General features: G+C 43.5%; 2 protein-coding genes across 2 annotated transcripts in view; both read right to left on the reverse strand.

The window, feature by feature from the left end:
- Positions 1 to 11,442: 11,442 nt before the first annotated feature.
- LOC310875665 (chymotrypsinogen B-like) lies at positions 11,443 to 18,475 on the reverse strand. The gene is made up of 7 exons (XM_083788969.1): positions 18,190 to 18,475; positions 17,258 to 17,452; positions 16,271 to 16,454; positions 15,202 to 15,356; positions 14,267 to 14,404; positions 12,502 to 12,638; positions 11,443 to 11,748 (listed from the first exon to the last, which is right to left on the reverse strand). The coding sequence occupies exons 1-7, from the start codon at positions 18,233 to 18,235 to the stop codon at positions 11,545 to 11,547; spliced, it is 1,059 nt and encodes a 352-aa protein (XP_083645095.1). The 5' UTR covers positions 18,236 to 18,475; the 3' UTR covers positions 11,443 to 11,544.
- A 652-nt stretch (positions 18,476 to 19,127) lies between these two features.
- The window catches only part of LOC310874835 (B-cell receptor CD22-like), a gene marked incomplete at its 5' end in the record, with an annotated part of 135,812 nt that continues 135,542 nt past the window's right edge, over positions 19,128 to 19,397 (reverse strand). Inside the window, one exon of the mRNA XM_083787710.1 lies at positions 19,128 to 19,254. Within this exon, the coding sequence (XP_083643836.1) occupies positions 19,214 to 19,254 (41 nt within the window). The 3' untranslated portion in view covers positions 19,128 to 19,213. The remainder of the gene's footprint in view (positions 19,255 to 19,397) is intronic.

A 19,397-nucleotide genomic window follows, 5' to 3' on the forward strand; every position in this document is an offset into this window, starting at 1 on the left:
GAAATCACATCAGGGCATAGGTGGTACTGCAGTGTAATGCATCTAGCATTACCCAGAAGGCCATAGGGGCCTTACTTTAAACTCATTCACAAACCATGAGTGACAAAACCGCATCATAGTATCAACCCCCCCCAATTCTCCCTCAGTACTGTAATCTGAGACCTTTGTCTGCCTCCCCCATCGAACTCAGAGCTAATATTATAGGGGCGCTGTGAGGCTTCACACTTAGATAAGCTACGGCATTTGTTAATGTCAATTTTTATAAACTTGATTAAACTATTACTTTTATTTTAAGTAAATGTCTACACAGGCCTAACTGTTGGGATCAGATTGGCTGACGAATGTTAAAGAGCTAAACAAGCTATGTCCCCATCAGTCCTCCAAAACCAATATAATCATACAAATACGTCACAGAGACGGTCACCAACACAATATCCTTTATGTAAAGAATTTAAGGAATGTATGGAATTTTATGATTATGCTAATTATAATTATAATATTTATGAGATATACAAATATGATTTATGATTATGGAATGTAAAGAATTTAATTACTAATTTGCATAATTTATGCATTAATTGACTCAGTGGCGCCCCCCAGTGTTCAAAAGGTGTAGCGATCACACACCCATATAGACTACTCTTGCACAATATGATACATTACATATTTCAAACATGTATGCATGCCCGGGCAGGCATGCACGCACGCACGCGCACGTCATTTAGAGATTGGCCTAAACAATGATCCCTGAACAACAGATTCAATAGAGATACAGTTTGGATTGTGGTCACCCTACAGCCCTCTGTCTGTCTGTCTGTCTGTCTGATCACCCTACAGCCCTCTGTCTGTCTGTCTGTCTGTCTGTTTTTAAAATGGAAAATCTCTTACCTTTAAGAAAAGACTAGACTCAGTGTGTGTTGGAGACGACTTCCCTCCGACTTTACTTGATAAAGACTGACTCTGCTAAATTATCTCTCTCTGTGTGTGTGTGTGTGTGTGTGTGTGTGTGTGTGTGTTCTGAAACCCCTCCTCTTACGAGTGTGGGACGTCTCTCTCTCTCTCTCTCTCTCTCTCTCTCTCTCTCTCTCTCTCTCCCCCCCAAACCCACCCCTTTATTTTCTTCCCTTTTTACCTCCTCTATGATGACTTCCTGTTTTTGGCTATAATAGAAGTGTATATTTATACGTCTCTAAATGTTATGATGAATTGAACATGGTGGACCCTGTTGTAAACAAGTGAAATGCGTTATGGTGTCGTCCACAGTTAACAGTGTTTGTATTGGGTTGTGTTTGAAATGTACCTATTCTGCAAACTGTTAACAAACACTTCCATCTGTCTATCAAAAAATAAACAATGATAATTTTACAATGTAGGCTGCAGAATCCATTTGTAGATCGGCTATTTTCAGCAAGTGTAAAAACTGTCATTACAACGGCATCAAGGCCGGCCAAAGTACATTTTAGTCGACTAAATCAACAAACTGGTCAGGCTAATACTTGGCCTCACTCCCCAAACCCACCTCACCCCTGGGAGTGAGTCTGCAGTTCTGATTGCAATAGGAAATGCATCACACACACTCTGAACAATCCAGGCTATGAATGAGCCTTGAGAGGGTTCCAGGTGGTCCCCAGCTAAATGCTGTGGAGAGTTGGTGACCAAAATGGTCCGATCTTTGAACACACACACACACAGCGTAAAATTAAACCAAATGGACCGGTTCCAGTTTACGCTCTCAAGAGTTAAAATATCTGTATTACTTTAGTAAAGTCTACACAATTAGAGAATGTAGAAGGATTGTTATTCGTTTGCAGAATTACAGTACATTTCAAGCACAACTCATTAGAAAAAACGGTTAACTGTGAGTGGACGTACGACACCATAAACTTTACAAGTTGTAATGCTTTATGGCATAAAGCATTACAACTTGTTTACAAGAGGGTCCACCATTTTCAATTCATCATAACAAGTATGTTGTTGTCAATAATAATAATACAAGTTGTTCCAAAAGCCTTAAAACTATTCCTAAAAAATACGTGAAATCTTTTTTCTAAAGATTTCTAAACCTTCTACTGTAGCTAGCACAGTGGTTCCCACACTTTTTCCATGTAAAGGACCCCCAAATTGACTCCAATTAGCCCGCGGACCCCCATTTGAAAAGATATGCCAGGGACCCATAAGAGAAGATTTGTAGGCTAAGGCTCTAGCAATGATTTTCAACCCGTTTAATTTCAAGGACCTACAGTTTGACATGCATTATAGAGAGCAGATCTGCAAGCTCACATCGGCATTGCAATTAACATACATGACATTGACATGAGGTAAAAGTTGGCAAATGGCTTGGAGCTTGGACATGAACGTAGACTTAGCGCAAGGTTTCATTAAGTGGCTCATTAAAACCGTTTAGAGTGGTTTTCAACCAGTGGTCCGCGGACCACTAGTAGTGGTCTTTGAGGGGGTTCCAGGTGGTCCCCGCCAGGACCCCAGCAGCTAAATGATGGAGCTAAAATGTATTAGAATTGTCATTTTGATCGATTTCGTCACCTCCTCCTATCTACGGTAGAAGAGCATGGTGTCGTTTGATTGATTGATTGATTGATTGATACATTTATTAACAGTTTGTAGAATTACAGTACATTTCAAGCACAAACTCAATACAAAGACTGTTAATGTCATAGAGTGGAAAATGTCATTTGGTTTAATGTCACAGAATGCACAGTGCCACGTAGAGCAGCATGATAAATGGTTAACTTTATATTGTGTTTTATTGCTTTATTTATATTTTGTGTTTCATTTTGATTATGCATGCTGTGTTTCATTTCTGTGTTATTTGATGAGTGCCGTGCGCTATGATAGCGATGGACAATGAACATTATGCCACAGTATTGTTTACCTGTCAGGTGCTCTAACCAAGGCGTGTGCACACTGTGCAGCCTATCAGACACAGACTGAGTCAAGACATTCATTCGCCAGTGAAAACTCCACGCCCAAATAAAAGGTCCATCTAGATCCCACCTCAGGGCTCTCTCTGCTCAGACGGTGCTTGCTGCCGCCATCGTCGGATCACGCCAGACCTCTCTCTCATGTCCTCTTCTCCCTACATGTTGTAGGCCAGATAGTTATCTCCTCGTCTCTCCACGCTGTGCTTGCGGACCGGACTCCTCTCCTCTTCCTATACTACACCGTGGGTCCGATGTCCTCATCGCCTCCTCCACGTCGCTGAAGATTGATCATTCTGCAATGTCAACGCTCTCTATCATCTGAATTAAGGAAAGTAACTATATGCCTCCGTTCTATTGAGTGCGTGGCTCTTTACTAGTGTGACAGTAAAGTTGATTCGAGTTCCCGTTTCTGTGTTGAGGTGCTGGAGCCAGCCGGATGTGGTGACGGCGGTGGAGCAGCAGTCCGAGATTGATTATTGATATGCTCGTCCTACTCCTTTTGAAAGGAAAGTAATAATGCCAGCGTGCGTGTTGTATCACAGTTGAAAGTGCCGGTTGTGAGAGGGCTGTCACTTATTGCACCATTCTCTTTGCTTAACAGCGGAGCGTCAGGACGCCCGGATAGCGGCGACGCGGAAGTCCCGGACTGTACAGTGTGGATCGGACTAACTTAAATTAGCTGTCTCGTCACGGCTGTGGCGAGGCGCAAAACCCGGATCGCATCCACTACTGGACTGGACTGTGGTATTTCTAACCCCTGACTCACTGACTCTCTCCCCTCTAGTTTTAACCATTGCTGCTTGCTATTTTAAATGTGATGAAGTGATTAATGTGTTGAGTTGATTTATTGTTTTGTTTTTAAAAAAGGGTACCCTTGCATTATAGTATTTGTATTGTTGAATGAATTCATATGCTTAAATTATAATAAAAAGGCTTTTGTACTTTTATACCTTATCCTATTGTGTCGTGTCATTTGCTCCGTACTGGTGTGAACTGGAGTCCGAACTTTAGAGTAGTAACAACTCTCCCAAAAACCTGTTACATTAACTGTGAGTGGACGACCCAATTAAGCATTACACTTGTTTACAACAGGGTCCACAATGTTGTGGTCATAATCCAACGACGTTTGGGTTTGCAAGGCCACCATCAAACCAAATGGCGAATAAATAAATAAAGGGGCCTTGATATGAAAAGAGTTAACTTGAAAACCACTGCATTAGATTAGAAGACCGAGTTCATTAACTTACCATTTCTACTTTAATGTCTTTAGTATCTTCTTCCATGGCCAGCCCAAATAACAAGAAGAAAGCAAGAAAGACGAAGAAGAAAGGGAAAAAAAACTATCAATATTTACAAGCCACTTTAAAGAAAAACAAGCTCAAACTTACTTATAATAAGCAGACCTGGCAACACTGATTGCTGTCTGGACTAGGAGGACTGCGAGGACTAGGAGGCTGCGTTAAATACCGCCACCTGCTGGTGTTTGTGTCTACTACATCAGTGGTTTTCAACCTTTTTCATATCAGGGCTGGTCCATTATTGTATTTATTCTGCATTTGAGCCAGAGTATACGGTATCACGGACCACGATTTGATGAGATTTAGCCTTGCAGACGCAAGACGAATTGAAAAATATGTCCACATTTCCATGCTGTTGTTAACATATTTTGACGGCAGTAACGTAACTGCCTGTCATAATGTCACCCCCCTCCCTAAGTATTGGTATTAAGATGTTGATATTGATTTAGTATTAATCTCTAGGGCCCCAAATCACACCTTAGAAAGCACAAGTGTCTATTTCAAACACAAAGGGTTTTTTGACTGGGGGTCATATTTTGACGTCGGCAGTAAACTTGTAGCACTGCCACATAATATTCATTAAGGATTTATTTTAAAGTGTCATTTAAAAGAGCATGGCTTAAAATATTCATTGAACACTATATCCATCCTTATGTGTAATGTCCTATTTTCTTTGAGAGGTATCTGTTTTGTGTTTGTTTATGTTTTGGAGGGTCAATGTCGGGAGGAGTTTGATTGATTGACAGGCCGTGACGCTTCCGCGATTTAAACACACGGAAGTCGCCGGCTCTAGAGACTTGTGGAGACAGAGACACGAACGAGCAGGGAGTCCACGTGAGACCTGATCGTGTTTGCAGTGTAAACTGTCTGTATGCTATTCGGTGGAATATAGCCAAGGCCACCAACTCACCGTTGTCAGGAGTAACCCGGCCGGGAACCGTCATCTGCTCCGGTGAGAGTTTTGTTTGTCTGATTGTTTGTGTCCAGCGAGGAATGCTGCTTGTCCGTTTGGAGGACCGTGGATTTACCGTTGGATTTGTTTACGTTCGGGGATCACCACGTTTGGATTAACTTTATTATTTTGGGTTGGAGCGTCAGGGAGACGCGTGGATGTTTCACGGAACGATACGAACAATAACAATAGAGCGAGCGTGCGTGAGAGGCCCGGTGCGTGAGAGGCCCGGTGCGTGCGGTTCGGACATAATTATACGGACAATATTTAACCTGTCATGTTTTCTATGTAACTGATTGTCAATGAGTTTATTTTGCATATAGATAAACTATTTATCTCAGACGTATTTCTGTGTTGGACTCAGTGGTTTACAACTTTACATTGCATGCTACATGGTTGAAGCTTATCAATTTTATCTATAAAGGAGGATCATTACTACCTCGTGATTTTAGTAACTGTGATAGAAATATCTGACCGTTACAAACTGCCTGTCACCCTCTCCAGTATTGGACAGTAGCTATAGCCCATGGGCCCCCTCAACTCTCACTATAACTAGACACTCTCTACCCCCCCCCCCCTCTCTCTCTCTCTCTCTCTCTCTGTTCTGTTCTGTCTCTACCTCTCTCTACCCCTCTCTCTCTCTGTGTTCTGTCTCTATCTCTCTACCCCTCTCTCTCCCTGTGTTCTGTCTATCTCTCTCTACTCTCTCTCTCTGTGTTCTGTCTCTACCTCTCTCTACCCCTCTCTCTGTTCTGTCTCTACCTCTCTATACCCCTCTCTCTCTCTCTCTCTCTCTCTCTCTCTCTCTCTCTCTCTCTCTCTCTCTCTCTCTGTTCTGTCTCTACCTCTCTCTACCCCTCTCTCTCTCTCTCTGTTATGTCTCTATCTCTCTCCACCCTCGCTCTGTGTTATGTCTCTCTCTCTCTCTCTCTCTCTCTCTCTCTCTCTCTCTCTCTCTCTCTCTCTCTCTCTCTCTCTCTCTCTCTCTCTCTCTGTGTTATGTCTCTATCTCTCTCCACCCTCTCTCTGTGTTCTGTCTCTACCTCTCTCTACCATTCAAGATCAATTCAAAGTAGCTTCATGTATTGGCAGTTTACATTGAGTTTACATTGAGTAGAGTTTACATTGCCAAAGAAAAAGTGGAGTAATCAAGATGAAATAATATGCATATGTACAAATAAATATTGAATATAAATGGGGATAAAATAAACGTAGCTGTGTTACATGAACACTTGTGACCGTAGGTCCTGGATTACTATGAAAACCTGCAAAACCTATCAGTGCGCCGATCCGTCACGCCACCATATATGGCCGTCAGTCCCGCCTCACGCCTTCATGTGACACGTCACACCACCATATATGGCCATGAAGATATGGATCACGAGTACGCTGACCTCATCTAACCCTGGATATTAACCATACATGGAGAAGAGCTGGATCTGCTTATATGGAGCCGGCCACCATAACTCCACATCTGACCTCTAACCTCAAACCCTTAGATCTCCATATATGGAGCTGACTTGTTCTGACGTTCCATATATATGTTTATCTTTACCCCACCCGTCCTTCCTCTTCAATGTCTCCCTTTTTTTTTTTTTTTTTTTTAAGATATTTTTTGCGGCTTACGCCTTTATTGATTTTTTAAGGGATAGAAAGTAGGCTGACAGGAAACGGGAGAGAGATGGGGGGATGACATGCGGTAAAGGCCGTGTCGGGTCCGGGAGTCGAACCCGCGGCACACCGCGACTGGATCACCAGTCCGGTGCCCAGACCGTTACGCTACGGCCTGGTAATGTCTCCCTTTTGACTGATACCTGTCCATTCAAACTCTAGACGGGCCTGTTGACTGACACCTGTCCATTGAAACTCTAGACGGGCCTGTTGACTGACACCTGTCCATTCAAACTCTAGACGGGCCTTTTGACTGATACCTGTCCATTGAAACTCTAGACGGGCCTGTTGACTGATACCTGTCCATTCAAACTCTAGACGGGCCTGTTGACTGATACCTGTCCATTCAAACTCTAGACGGGCCTGTTGACTGACACCTGTCCATTCAAACTCTAGACGGGCCTGTTGACTGACACCTGTCCATTCAAACTCTAGACGGGCCTGTTGACTGACACCTGTCCATTCAAACTCTAGACGGGCCTGTTGACTGACACCTGTCCATTCAAACTCTAGACGGGCCTGTTGACTGATACCTGTCCATTCAAACTCTAGACGGGCCTGTTGACTGATACCTGTCCATTCAAACTCTAGACGGGCCTGTTGACTGATACCTGTCCATTCAAACTCTAGACGGGCCTGTTGACCGATACCTGTCCATTCAAACTCTAGACGGGCCTGTTGACCGATACCTGTCCATTCAAACTCTAGACGGGCCTGTTGACCGATACCTGTCCATTCAAACTCTAGACGGGCCTGTTGACCGATACCTGTCCATTCAAACTCTAGACGGGCCTGTTGTCTGATACCTGTCCATTCAAACTCTAGACGGGCCTGTTGACTGATACCTGTCCATTCAAACTCTAGACGGGCCTGTTGACTGATACCTGTCCATTCAAACTCTAGACGGGCCTGTTGACTGATTGATACCTGTCCATTCAAACTCTAGACGGGCCTGTTGACTGATACCTGTCCATTCAAACTCTAGACGGGCCTGTTGACTGATACCTGTCCATTCAAACTCTAGACGGGCCTGTTGACTGATACCTGTCCATTCAAACTCTAGACGGGCCTGTTGACTGATACCTGTCCATTCAAACTCTAGACGGGCCTGTTGACTGATACCTGTCCATTCAAACTCTAGACGGGCCTGTTGACTGATACCTGTCCATTTAAACTCTAGACGGGCCTGTTGACTGATACCTGTCCATTCAAACTCTAGACGGGCCTGTTGACTGATACCTGTCCATTCAAACTCTAGACGGGCCTGTTGACTGATACCTGTCCATTCAAACTCTAGACGGGCCTGTTGACTGATACCTGTCCATTCAAACTCTAGACGGGCCTGTTGACTGATACCTGTCCATTCAAACTCTAGACGGGCCTGTTGACTGATACCTGTCCATTCAAACTCTAGACGGGCCTGTTGACTGATACCTGTCCATTCAAACTCTAGACGGGCCTGTTGACTGATACCTGTCCATTCAAACTCTAGACGGGCCTGTTGACTGATACCTGTCCATTCAAACTCTAGACGGGCCTGTTGACTGATACCTGTCCATTCAAACTCTAGACGGGCCTGTCCCAAAGTTATTAGGGACTTTAAGCAACGGCGGCTACGGCAGTCCGCTCCGGATCCGCTCCGGCAACCGTAAATGGATCAGTGCTCGATACATAAAACTGCTCTCCGTCGCAGCCCTTTCTACTACGGCAGAACCTACACTTACACGTAGTGTCTATACAACGCCATGTCATAACTATATGTTTATTGAAATTATAGCTGTCATAGATTTACACCGATTGCTCCATCACCTCTCTTATGCATGTGTAATGTGTTGGCATGCTCTGAATGAAGAAATAACACTAATACCATAAATTATGTCATATTAACCATGTTTATTAAAACGGTTTTAGAATAACACAGATTTCTCCAGAACCTTCCTCTTTCCAATGCTGATCATGTCCAGCGCATGTCTAAGAATTAAGCAATATCGGCAAGTTACACACATTTTCCCAAACAATTTGCCTGCATACTGTTGATAAATCAATACATTGAAACTTATACATCTTTGGGGTATTCCTGAATCCTATGTCATATTATGGTACATAATTAAGAAGAAGCTGCGCACAGCCGAGAACGTGCGCGGCTCTTTAGACAGTGTGGCAGCACCCCTTCACCAGCCGTCCAAAAACTGTGCCACGCGCAACCACACCTACAGTACAGCAGGTGTCTGGCGCCCTCTAGCGGCTGCACGGCTGCAGTGCAGTCAGTATAGCCTAGTATAATTGAATAGGCCCAGTCAGTCTAAGATTTGACCCAAAACAGATTGCAAGAGTGTTACAAAACCATATGTCTAGGGGTAAAATGTAATGCAACATATGGAGGAGAAACGAAACCAAGGTCTTAATACAATAATTTATTCAAAAGTATGATGAATAAATTATAATAATCAACAAGTTTACAAATGAATGGCTCTTAACTCAAAAGGAAATACAATAAACGGATCTCAAAACAAAACTATAAGGTTATTCCTTTCCGAAGGGAATAACGTCTCTAAACAAAAGTTCAACTTCACAAATAAGGCAAAACAGTTGGATGCGACAGTAATACGACGGATGGGGGAAAGACCCTGGAAGTCAGTGTTTCCCCAGTGCCTGTCTGGGGGTGAATGGGCTTAGTAGTGTGAGAGCTACGGCCGTTAGCTCCCTCACGTGACCGTCAGCCAATCAGGGAGGATGATCAGGCCTCCACTGTCATGGCCAACAGGAGTACCCCAGACACACAGCTGATGACAATCAGTCTGTCTGAGGACCCATTAGTATACTCTCTCTGCATGGGAGGAGAGTTAATCTAATACAGGTTCATAACAACTGCTGCTCAGGTATATGTATATATATATATATATATATATATATATATATTAGAAGACATCGAGGCCTAAGATAATTTCATATACAATACATATATTATATACTATAACAATACCACCATATAAATATATATAATGTTAGCAATAAATATTATATATATTTATAATCCAAAATAATACTCATAACACTCATAATTAATCATAACCACACACGACCATAGTCGTGACAGAGTAATACATCGTTCAAGGTTTTTTCCCCCCCTTAGGGTCATCCTAATAACATATTAAAAATTGATTATTATATAAACTAGACCTGTATGTGCCCGTCGCAGTCAGCCACCGGCCTACTTGGGAACGATGGAGCTTGGGAACCTAATGATATACGTTGTCATAGCACCCGTTTTAACTGTCAGCCGGTTGTCCCACATGGAGTTCTGTGTATGTGCCTGTGTGTGTGTGACTACTTGTGCCTGATACGGCAGTGGAGCCAGATTATGTATACATAGGAGCATTACCTTTAATCCTCCCAACACTAAAACATATCGTCATTACGTCACCATCGAAAACCAATTACACTCTGGCATTGGGTCCTTTAATCCACATCTTTATTACGTCATCATTGAGAGATAGTTATACATATACTATGTATGTAATTTGTAAGTTGATTAGCGGTATACTGTGGTTACTTTGCGCCGTATGCACCATCCCAGCCGTCCCGCCATGTTGATGCGTATGCACCGTTCCAGCAAATTGTGCCCGATACGGCAGTGGTGCCAGATTACATACATCTACAACTAGCTCTCAATGATGACGTAATAAAGATGTGGATTAAAGGACCCAATGCCAGAGTGTAATTGGTTTTCGATGGTGACGTAATGATGATATGTTTTAGTGTTGGGAGGATTAAAGGTAATGCTCCTATGTATACATGTATGTAATCTGGCACCACTGCCGTATCAGGCACCATTTGCTGGGACGGTGCATACGCATCAAAATTGGCGGGACGGCTGGGACGGTGCATACGAGTCCCGGGCGAAACTAGTACTTGCGCGCTCTGCTTGCGCAAGTAATAATAAAATGTGGTAAAAAAAATACATATTTAGCCCCATGATCGAATGCCCCCTGTCAAAAACAGCTAAAATCCCTAAAACGAAAGAAAGCAGCAAAATGAAAAAAATAATAACACTCATCTTTTACTTTTCCTAATAACCTAAAACATGAACCTTGTCCTTTTAATGAAGTTTAAGATGGAAATCATACACGTGCAGAACAAACCAAAAACATAGCAGGCGAGCAGCACATCACTAAAACAAAGATCACACTCGTGTGAACTGAGCGGTACAACTCCCCTCCCCCCCTCCTCTCTCTCTCTCTCTCTCTCATTAGCAGGCAACAGTGCAGCACTAATACTATCTCTCTCTCTGTTTCTGGCAAACAGCGCCCCTACTGGTAGTCAGTCATACTCGTGCTCATTAATACATACATAGGTGAACACATAGGTGAACACATAGGTGTACACGGACATTGCTGTTCCTTGGAGTGGTTGCACCACTCAAAAAATAATAATGCTGAAGACCTCAGGTGTTTTCTGGCCTTAAGTAGGCAACTCCAACCAATCAGGGGAAGGGCTGGTGAGATGGAAGTAACCACATACTCACCCTCTCCTACCACTCTGACACTCTTCCATAGACTATTCTACTGGCACATATGTGGCAGTGGAGTAGAGGTAAAACTATTAGGATAATGGAAATACCTAAAAAAAACAGGTTCTTAGTTGCTTTTCACCACTGGTGCACAATGGCTCGCTAATAGGTTTATCAATAGTCATATTCAGACACACTCTGTGTCTTGCACTGTTTTCCATAGCTGGCAATGCAGCCGGAAATCCACTCCACTTGGCTGTGGACGTCGGCGTAGACACTAGGCTTTTCACCACCGCATGCCTTACTCCCCCAGCTGGCCAAGCCTGCCACGTAATGAACCCCATCGTCCCTGCAGATCACGGGTCCGCCCGAATCCCCCTGTAAGACACACAGCCACATGAGTCACCCTGTAAGACACACAGCCATATGAGTCACCCTGTAAGACACACAGCCATATGAGTCACCCTGTAAGACACACAGCCATATGAGTCACCCTGTAAGACGCACAGCCACATGAGTCACCCTGTAAGACACACAGCCATATGAGTCACCCTGTAAGACACACAGCCACATGAGTCACCCTGTAAGACACACAGCCATAGTCACCCTGTGAGACACACAGCCACATGAGTCACCCTGTAAGACACACAGCCATAGTCACCCTGTAAGACACACAGCCATAGTCACCCTGTAAGACACACAGCCACATGAGTCACCCTGTGAGACACACAGCTATAGTCACCCTGTAAGACACACAGCCATAGTCACCCTGTAAGACACACAGCCATAGTCACCCTGTAAGACACACAGCCATATGAGTCACCCTGTAAGACACACAGCCATAGTCACCCTGTAAGACACACAGCCATAGTCACCCTGTAAGACACACAGCCATATGAGTCACCTACTTATCATTTTGACTTGATCTACTTTATCTCTTTGACTTATTCTCATTTTTGTATTATCTTCAATTAAACCTTTTTTGATCAGACCCAATTGTTGTATTCATCTCTACTGGGAATATTGACAAGCATCAATAACACACACACACACACACACACACACACACACACACACACACACACACACACACACACACACACACACACACACACACACACACACACTTACGCTACAGGTGCTGACTAGTCCCTTCTTGTCTTCTCCACAGATCATGGTGTCTTCCAGAAGGGATCCATAAAACTTCATGCAACGCTCCTGAGACATCAGGGAAACCTGTCCTTGTGACAGTTTGGATGGGTTGATATCTGAGGGACAAGAACACTGGTTGGTTTACCCCCGTGTTAATATCTGAGAGACAAGAACACTGGTTGGTTTACCCCTGTGTTAATATCTGAGAGACAAGAACACTGGTTGGTTTACCCCTGTGTTAATATCTGAGAGACAAGAACACTGGTTGGTTTACCCCTGTGTTAATATCTGAGAGACAAGCACACTGGTTGGTTTACCCCAGTGTTATTATCTGAGAGACAAGAACACTGGTTGGTTTACCCCCGTGTTAATATCTGAGAGACAAGAACACTGGTTGGTTTACCCGCGTGTTAATATCTGAGAGACAAGAACACTGGTTGGTTTACCCCTGTGTTAATATCTGAGAGACAAGAACACTGGTTGGTTTACCCCTGTGTTAATATCTGAGAGACAAGCACACTGGTTGGTTTACCCCAGTGTTATTATCTGAGAGACAAGAACACTGGTTGGTTTACCCCTGTGTTATATAGACTGGTGTAGCTTTTATTTAAAGTACCTATAACATAAAATTCAACTTGTTCAATATAGTTTGTGTTCTTAGGGCTCCCATATGTGTTTTCTATCCCACAAATAACCAATCTTGAACAATCAGGCTTTCATATCATATTAGGTGTTTTAATGGAAATTGCTCTCAGGAACAGCTCAACTGATTTTGTCCTCATCGTGATGTCATCAGCAATGTCCACCATTGTTGATTTTCCAAGCTGGCATGGAATGGAAACATGTCTGGTTTTATCTAGCATCAGTATTATAATGACTCAAATATTAAATAATCTGCATATCAGCACCCCCACCACCTCAGGGAGTGCCACAATGTTTCCAGTTTTTCATGTGTCTGAGGTGACAGTACTTCATTAGACACCCTGGAGTCGTTTTTATGTGCAATGGTGTATTAACTTTGTATTTAGGGTTTCTTCCTGGAGGCTGAACCCTTGACAGTCAAACGGGCCAATGAAATAAACAGTAATATAGTGACATCACACTATCAGCCCCTCCTCTAAGCCCTCCCTCTCCCAACTACAGCTGTGGGTGTGGCTTCAGTTCAGGTGGATCACCACTCATCACCACCCATCACCACCCACCCTTAGAGTATATATGAATAGAGACGGCACCCGGAGGAAACCCTGAGGCGAAATGGACATAGTGGCCGAATTTGGTATTGCAGCTCGAGCCAGCACTGGTCCGTTGACTATCATTGCGTTCATGCTATTGGGGCCATGACACGTGAACAAATGTTTCATACGTGAACGCGCACAAATGGCACAATGATAGTCAACGACCAGCGCGTTCATGTTATTGGGGCAATCCATCCCAGAATGCACTTGTTCCTAGGAGTGAAATCGCCTCATGCGCTTTTGAGCAACTGTGGATGGGAGGAGGAATCCGGTGCCGTCTCTATTCATATATACTCTAAGCACCCACCAAGCAAACCAGGCATACTTAATTAACTGGTGGGCGTGTCCACATAAAAACAACATTAGAACAAATATTGTACACTTTTTTGAAAAAAATATAACTCCTTACATAACAATAAGACCTGATGATCATGTTTTAGGGTGGAAAACAAACACGGCACTCCATCTTTAAGGTGTGATTAATGGTAGTGAAATGGTTGGACACGTACCATCTTTAGTTTCGCCCCATCCAGAGATCCAACACTTCGTTCCATCGGGGAACATCTTGTTTGGCAGACAGGCAGTTGTAACGTAGCTGGTTTCATTGGCACAGAATGCTCCGTTGGTGGTGCCCAGCTGGAGTAATGCTGAGACACAGTAAACACAATAGTTACATAACATTAGCATCTCTGACTGACATTATGTCATCATTTAGACCTTTAACCCTTTTACTGCTGCCATTTATTGAGAAATTAGGACCTAATTCATGCCAGCATTTTTTTAATTTGAGCTCTTATTTTGAAAAGCCACATTTTGCCTCAACCGGAAGTGAGCTTATCCCTGCCAGCTTTACGTTGCCAAGACAACCTTTGTTTACATGATCGAATCATGCCGGTACATTTTAGCACTCCACAACGTCGGCTCGTGCCGTCAAAGAAACGCTGTTTTGACCAAAAATGCCATCTGGGACAAGGAATAGGAGATACAGGCGATTGAAAGAAACGGATAGAATGGATTCTTATGGCGACGGTGAATTAATATGAACGATCCAGTGCAGTGCTAACAAGACTGCTAGCTAACCGGCTAACGTGAGTAGCATTATGGCATGATCAATCATATGCACTATAAAAGCGCAATTGCCGAAGGGCTTCGGCAATGGCAGCAAGCGTTAATATCAAATTAATGCTTCAATTGCCGAAGGGCTTCGGCAATGGCAGGAAGACGGTTAAGCATGCTGTGTGAGTGACATACAGTAGATGAATAGACCAATCAGAGACATACAGTAGATGAATGGTCCAATCAGAGACACACAGTAGATGAATGGACCAATCAGAGACAGAGTAAATTAATGGACCAATCAGAGACACACAGTAGATGAATGGACCAATCAGAGACAGAGTAAATGAATGGACCAATCAGAGACAGAGTAAATTAATGGTCTCACCAATGTCATTTCTTGGATTGTTGGATATTTTTCTTTCCCGATAATCCACATGAATGAAGTCTCTGTTCACGTCGACGATCTGGTCTTCCTCTTCATGTATGCCTTTGTCCACTCCCCCCAAGACCACCTTCATGTCCATGGTGTCGTTAGACTCACTGGAGAAACAACAGTCAGTCATTAAGACATGAGAGACGTTTCATTCATTATTCTGGCTCCCAGACTGGAATGAACTGCCCATTACAGTCAGAACTACAGACTCACTCCCAATCTAAACTATGGAATGAACTTCCCATTGCAGTCAGAACTGCATACTCAATCCCAATCTTTGGACCATAGTCTGAAAACCTCTTCAGACTCCATCTTAGCTCCGTAGGACTTGGCCTATAGCCTTGACGACCTTACAGGCTTATGAAAAGGCTACAATGTCATTTAAATAGTTAATGTTATGTAGACAGATGCCATGTCCTATAGTGCTATAGTGTATATAGTTTCAACGTAGAGAACATTGTTTCATTGTTGAGTCAAAACTCAGAAATGGACAATCTGGTCAGCATGACATCTCGCACCTCAGCATGTTAGCACAAATAGCATTCATAGCAGCATGTTAGCACACATAGCATTTAGAGCAGCATGTTAGCACACATAGCATTTATAGTAGCATGTTAGCACACATAGCATTCAGAGCAGCATATTAGCACACATAGCATTTATAGCAGCATGTTAGCACACATAGCATTCAGAGCAGCATGTTAACACAAATAGCATTCAGAGCAGCATATTAGCACACATAGCATTTAGAGCAGCATGTTAGCACACATAGCATTTAGAGCAGCATGTTAGCACACATAGCATTCAGAGCAGCATGTTAGCCCACATAGAATTCAGAGCACCATGTTAGCACACATAGCATTCAGAGCAGCATGTTAGCACAAATAGCATTCAGAGCAGCATGTTAGCACACATATCATTTAGAGCAGCATGTTAGCACACATAGCATTCATAGCAGCATGTTAGCACACATAGCATTCATAGCAGCATGTTAGCACACATAGCATTCAGAGCATCTTACACGCAGTGAGCAGCGGTGAGGACCCAACAGGAATGGATGAGGACGCCTCCACAGACGTGTCCGAACGCATTCGATGAGTTTCTGCGTCTGCGCTGCAGAGACACCTGCCATGGATGGTCTCCAGGTCGGGAGAGAGTGCCTCCGCTGATTGTGAGCATATTGCCGATCCGCTTGCCGCACTTTCCTGAGTCAAATGGAGACAGAGCGTGAGAGCCATGGAGAGAAGTGTGTGTGTGTGTGTGTGTGTGTGTGTGTGTGTGTGTGTGTGTGTGTGTGTGTGTGCGCGTGCATGCGTGCGTTCCGTGCGGGGGCGTGTGCTTGTGTGTGTGTGTGCGGGTGGACGTGTGTGCGAGCCATGGAGAGAAATGTGCGGTTAGGAGATCAAGGCAAGAAATACAATTTTACCTTGTTCCACACATGCATCGACGCATACACGCGCACACACACAGACACACACACACACACGCACACACACACACACACACACACACACACACACACACACACACACACACACACACACACACATTTCAATGTATTTAATTGAATCCACAAATTACAATACATTTGACAAGGAAACAAATATAAGGGGGTTGACAGTTCATGTTCACTTAAGGATACACGTGGCACCTCCTCCTCTACACAGACAAGCTGCCTATAACAGCCGAAACAGTGCTCAGTATTTGGCAAGTTGTTTGGCTTTGCTCTTTGTCATGCCAGCTATTCTTAGGCCACTCATGGTCAGTTTATGCACACGGCCCAGGCTTCCGAATATCAGTATGGCAAATCTACAGCGATACCCCAGGTTTGTTATACAATCCAAGTAATCAAAGACACAGCCCACCTCCAGAATCAGGACCTCCTTGTGACTGGTGACACACACACACACACACACACACACACACACACACACACACACACACACACACACACACACACACACACACGCACACTTCAATCAAACAACACTGACAAACGTACACTTACTTCCACATTGTATTGTTAAACGTGTCCATTGTCCATCCACACACGTAACACTGTGGGGTCCTCTGGTCCAAGTGTATCCCACCATGCATTCGTACAACACCTTCTCTCCGGGTGCGTACGCGTCTCGTCTCGTATCTTTCATGATGCTGTTCATCTGGAGGACCTCTGGGGGTCCGCAGTGCTTTGTCAGTGTCGCTGTGGAGAGATGCAGCCGTCCACAATGAGCACAGATAGATAGTAGGTGGCGCCAGAGAGAACCTGCCCTTCTGCCCTCTAGACAGCAATATGCCCTTTATGAGAGTTACTGTTTTGTACAGTTTGTTCATTTTACTTTTGTTTTGTACAGTACGTGTGGCCCATGGTGACATCATCATGTTTTGTACAGTATGTACATTATGTGGCCCATGGTGACATCATCATGTTTTGTACAGTATGTACAGTATGTGGACCATGGTGACATCATCATGTTTTGTACAGTATGTGGACCATGGTGACATCATCATGTTTTGTACAGTATGTACAGTATGTGTGGCCCATGGTGACATCATCATGTTTTGTACAGTATGTACAGTATGTACAGTATGTGGACCATGGTGACATCATCATGTTTTGTACAGTATGTACAGTATGTGGCCCATGGTGACATCATCATGTTTTTTTACAGTATGTACAGTATGTGGCCCATGACCATTTCTGGATTAAAAGCTGTAGATTGTCAGGTTGGGGGTGTATACTATTGTAGATTGTTAGGTTGGGTTATTTCTTAAAGCAAAATCATGTGGAATATTAAATTTCAAGGCGCGGAATCAAGAATTTGTCTCCGCAGTATCAGTATTGTTCTCCGCAGAATCAAGACTTTCTCTGCAGATTCTTGGAGAGACTAGATGGATGGATTGATGATGATTGTCAGTGTTGAAGTTATTCTTTGTTACCTGAACAGATCACCTCCAGTCTCTCCACAGAATGACCAGCCTGCATCGTTACACACTCCTTCAGTGAAGATTCAGATCCAACACAGGAAGTTGTAATCCACCACACAGGTTGACGTGTAGAACCAGACCTCCATTTGTAGTCAACAGCAGAGCTACAGCCCAACTGTCGACAGACCACAGACGATGACTGGAGGTTCCAGCTAGACGTAAAATCAGCCGCTGGTTTCCACTCTCCCTGGTGTCTCACTTCCAGTTTACCAGTACAGAGACTGGTTCCTTCCACCAACCTGACATCAGACTCTGTACAGAGACAGTAGTATAAACAGTATAGAGGTAATATTACTTGAATTAGAAGAACATCTGTTAGATTACAATGTGTAATAATGTATATTTGTTTGTTCATGTCTGTTTATCTATTGTGTGGAGTGTTGGTTTAACTTGGAGAGCTGAAGATAAACACGATCAAATTAATTAGTTTGAGTGAAAACAGTGAAAAAAATAAACTGTGGAACATCTTTTAGGCTTCATATGGGTTAGGTTTTGACCGTTGGAGTTACATCATGTTTCATATGAGAGAGAGACAGACAGACAGACAGACAGACAGATAGATAGATAGATAGATACCTGAACAGATCACCTCCAGTCTCTCCACAGAATGACCAGCCTCCATCGTTACACACTCCCTCAGTGAAGATTCAGTTCCAACACAGGGAGATGTAATCCACCAAACAGGTTGACGTGTAGAAACAGAGCTCCATTTTGTGCTAACAGCAGAGCTACAGCCCAGCTGTCGACAGACTACAGACGATGACTGGAGATTCCAGCTAGACGTAAAATCAGCCGCTGGTTTCCACTCTCCCTGGTGTCTCACTTCAAGTTTACCAGTACAGAGACTGGTTCCTTCCACCAACCTGACATAAGACTCTGTACAGACAATATAATATCCAGTAAAAAGGTAATATTACTTTGATTATAAGGAAAACAAAAATCAGCTTACAATGTTGCGTAGTTGTCTGTTATTGTTTTATTTACCCATTGTGTGGACTGTTGGATTAACTGGGAGAGCTGAAGAGAAACATGATCAAATGAATGAGTTTGAGTGTAACAGTACATGGTTCCTTTCTAGCAGTACATCAGTGTGAGTTAACATGTTCAGTTGGGGGTGTATACTATTGTTGACCTATGAAATACTTTAAAATATAATTTAG

The sequence above is a fragment of the Protomyctophum parallelum genome, assembly GCF_964188405.1.
Source record: "Protomyctophum parallelum genome assembly, chromosome: 1".
NCBI lineage: Eukaryota > Metazoa > Chordata > Actinopteri > Myctophiformes > Myctophidae > Protomyctophum > Protomyctophum parallelum.

Excerpts from the sequence above, each read along its gene's own strand:
- LOC310875665 (XM_083788969.1), bottom strand. The coding sequence starts at position 18,235 with ATGCAGGCTGGTCATTCTGTGGAGAGACTGGAGGTGATCTGTTCAG. Across the intron at positions 17,453-18,189 it reads ACTGGAGGTGATCTGTTCAG|CGACACTGACAAAGCACTGC; the intron begins GTAACAAAGAAT and ends ATCTCTCCACAG. Across the intron at positions 15,357-16,270 it reads CTCACCGCTGCTCACTGCGT|TGAGTCTAACGACACCATGG; the intron begins GTAAGATGCTCT and ends TTGTTTCTCCAG.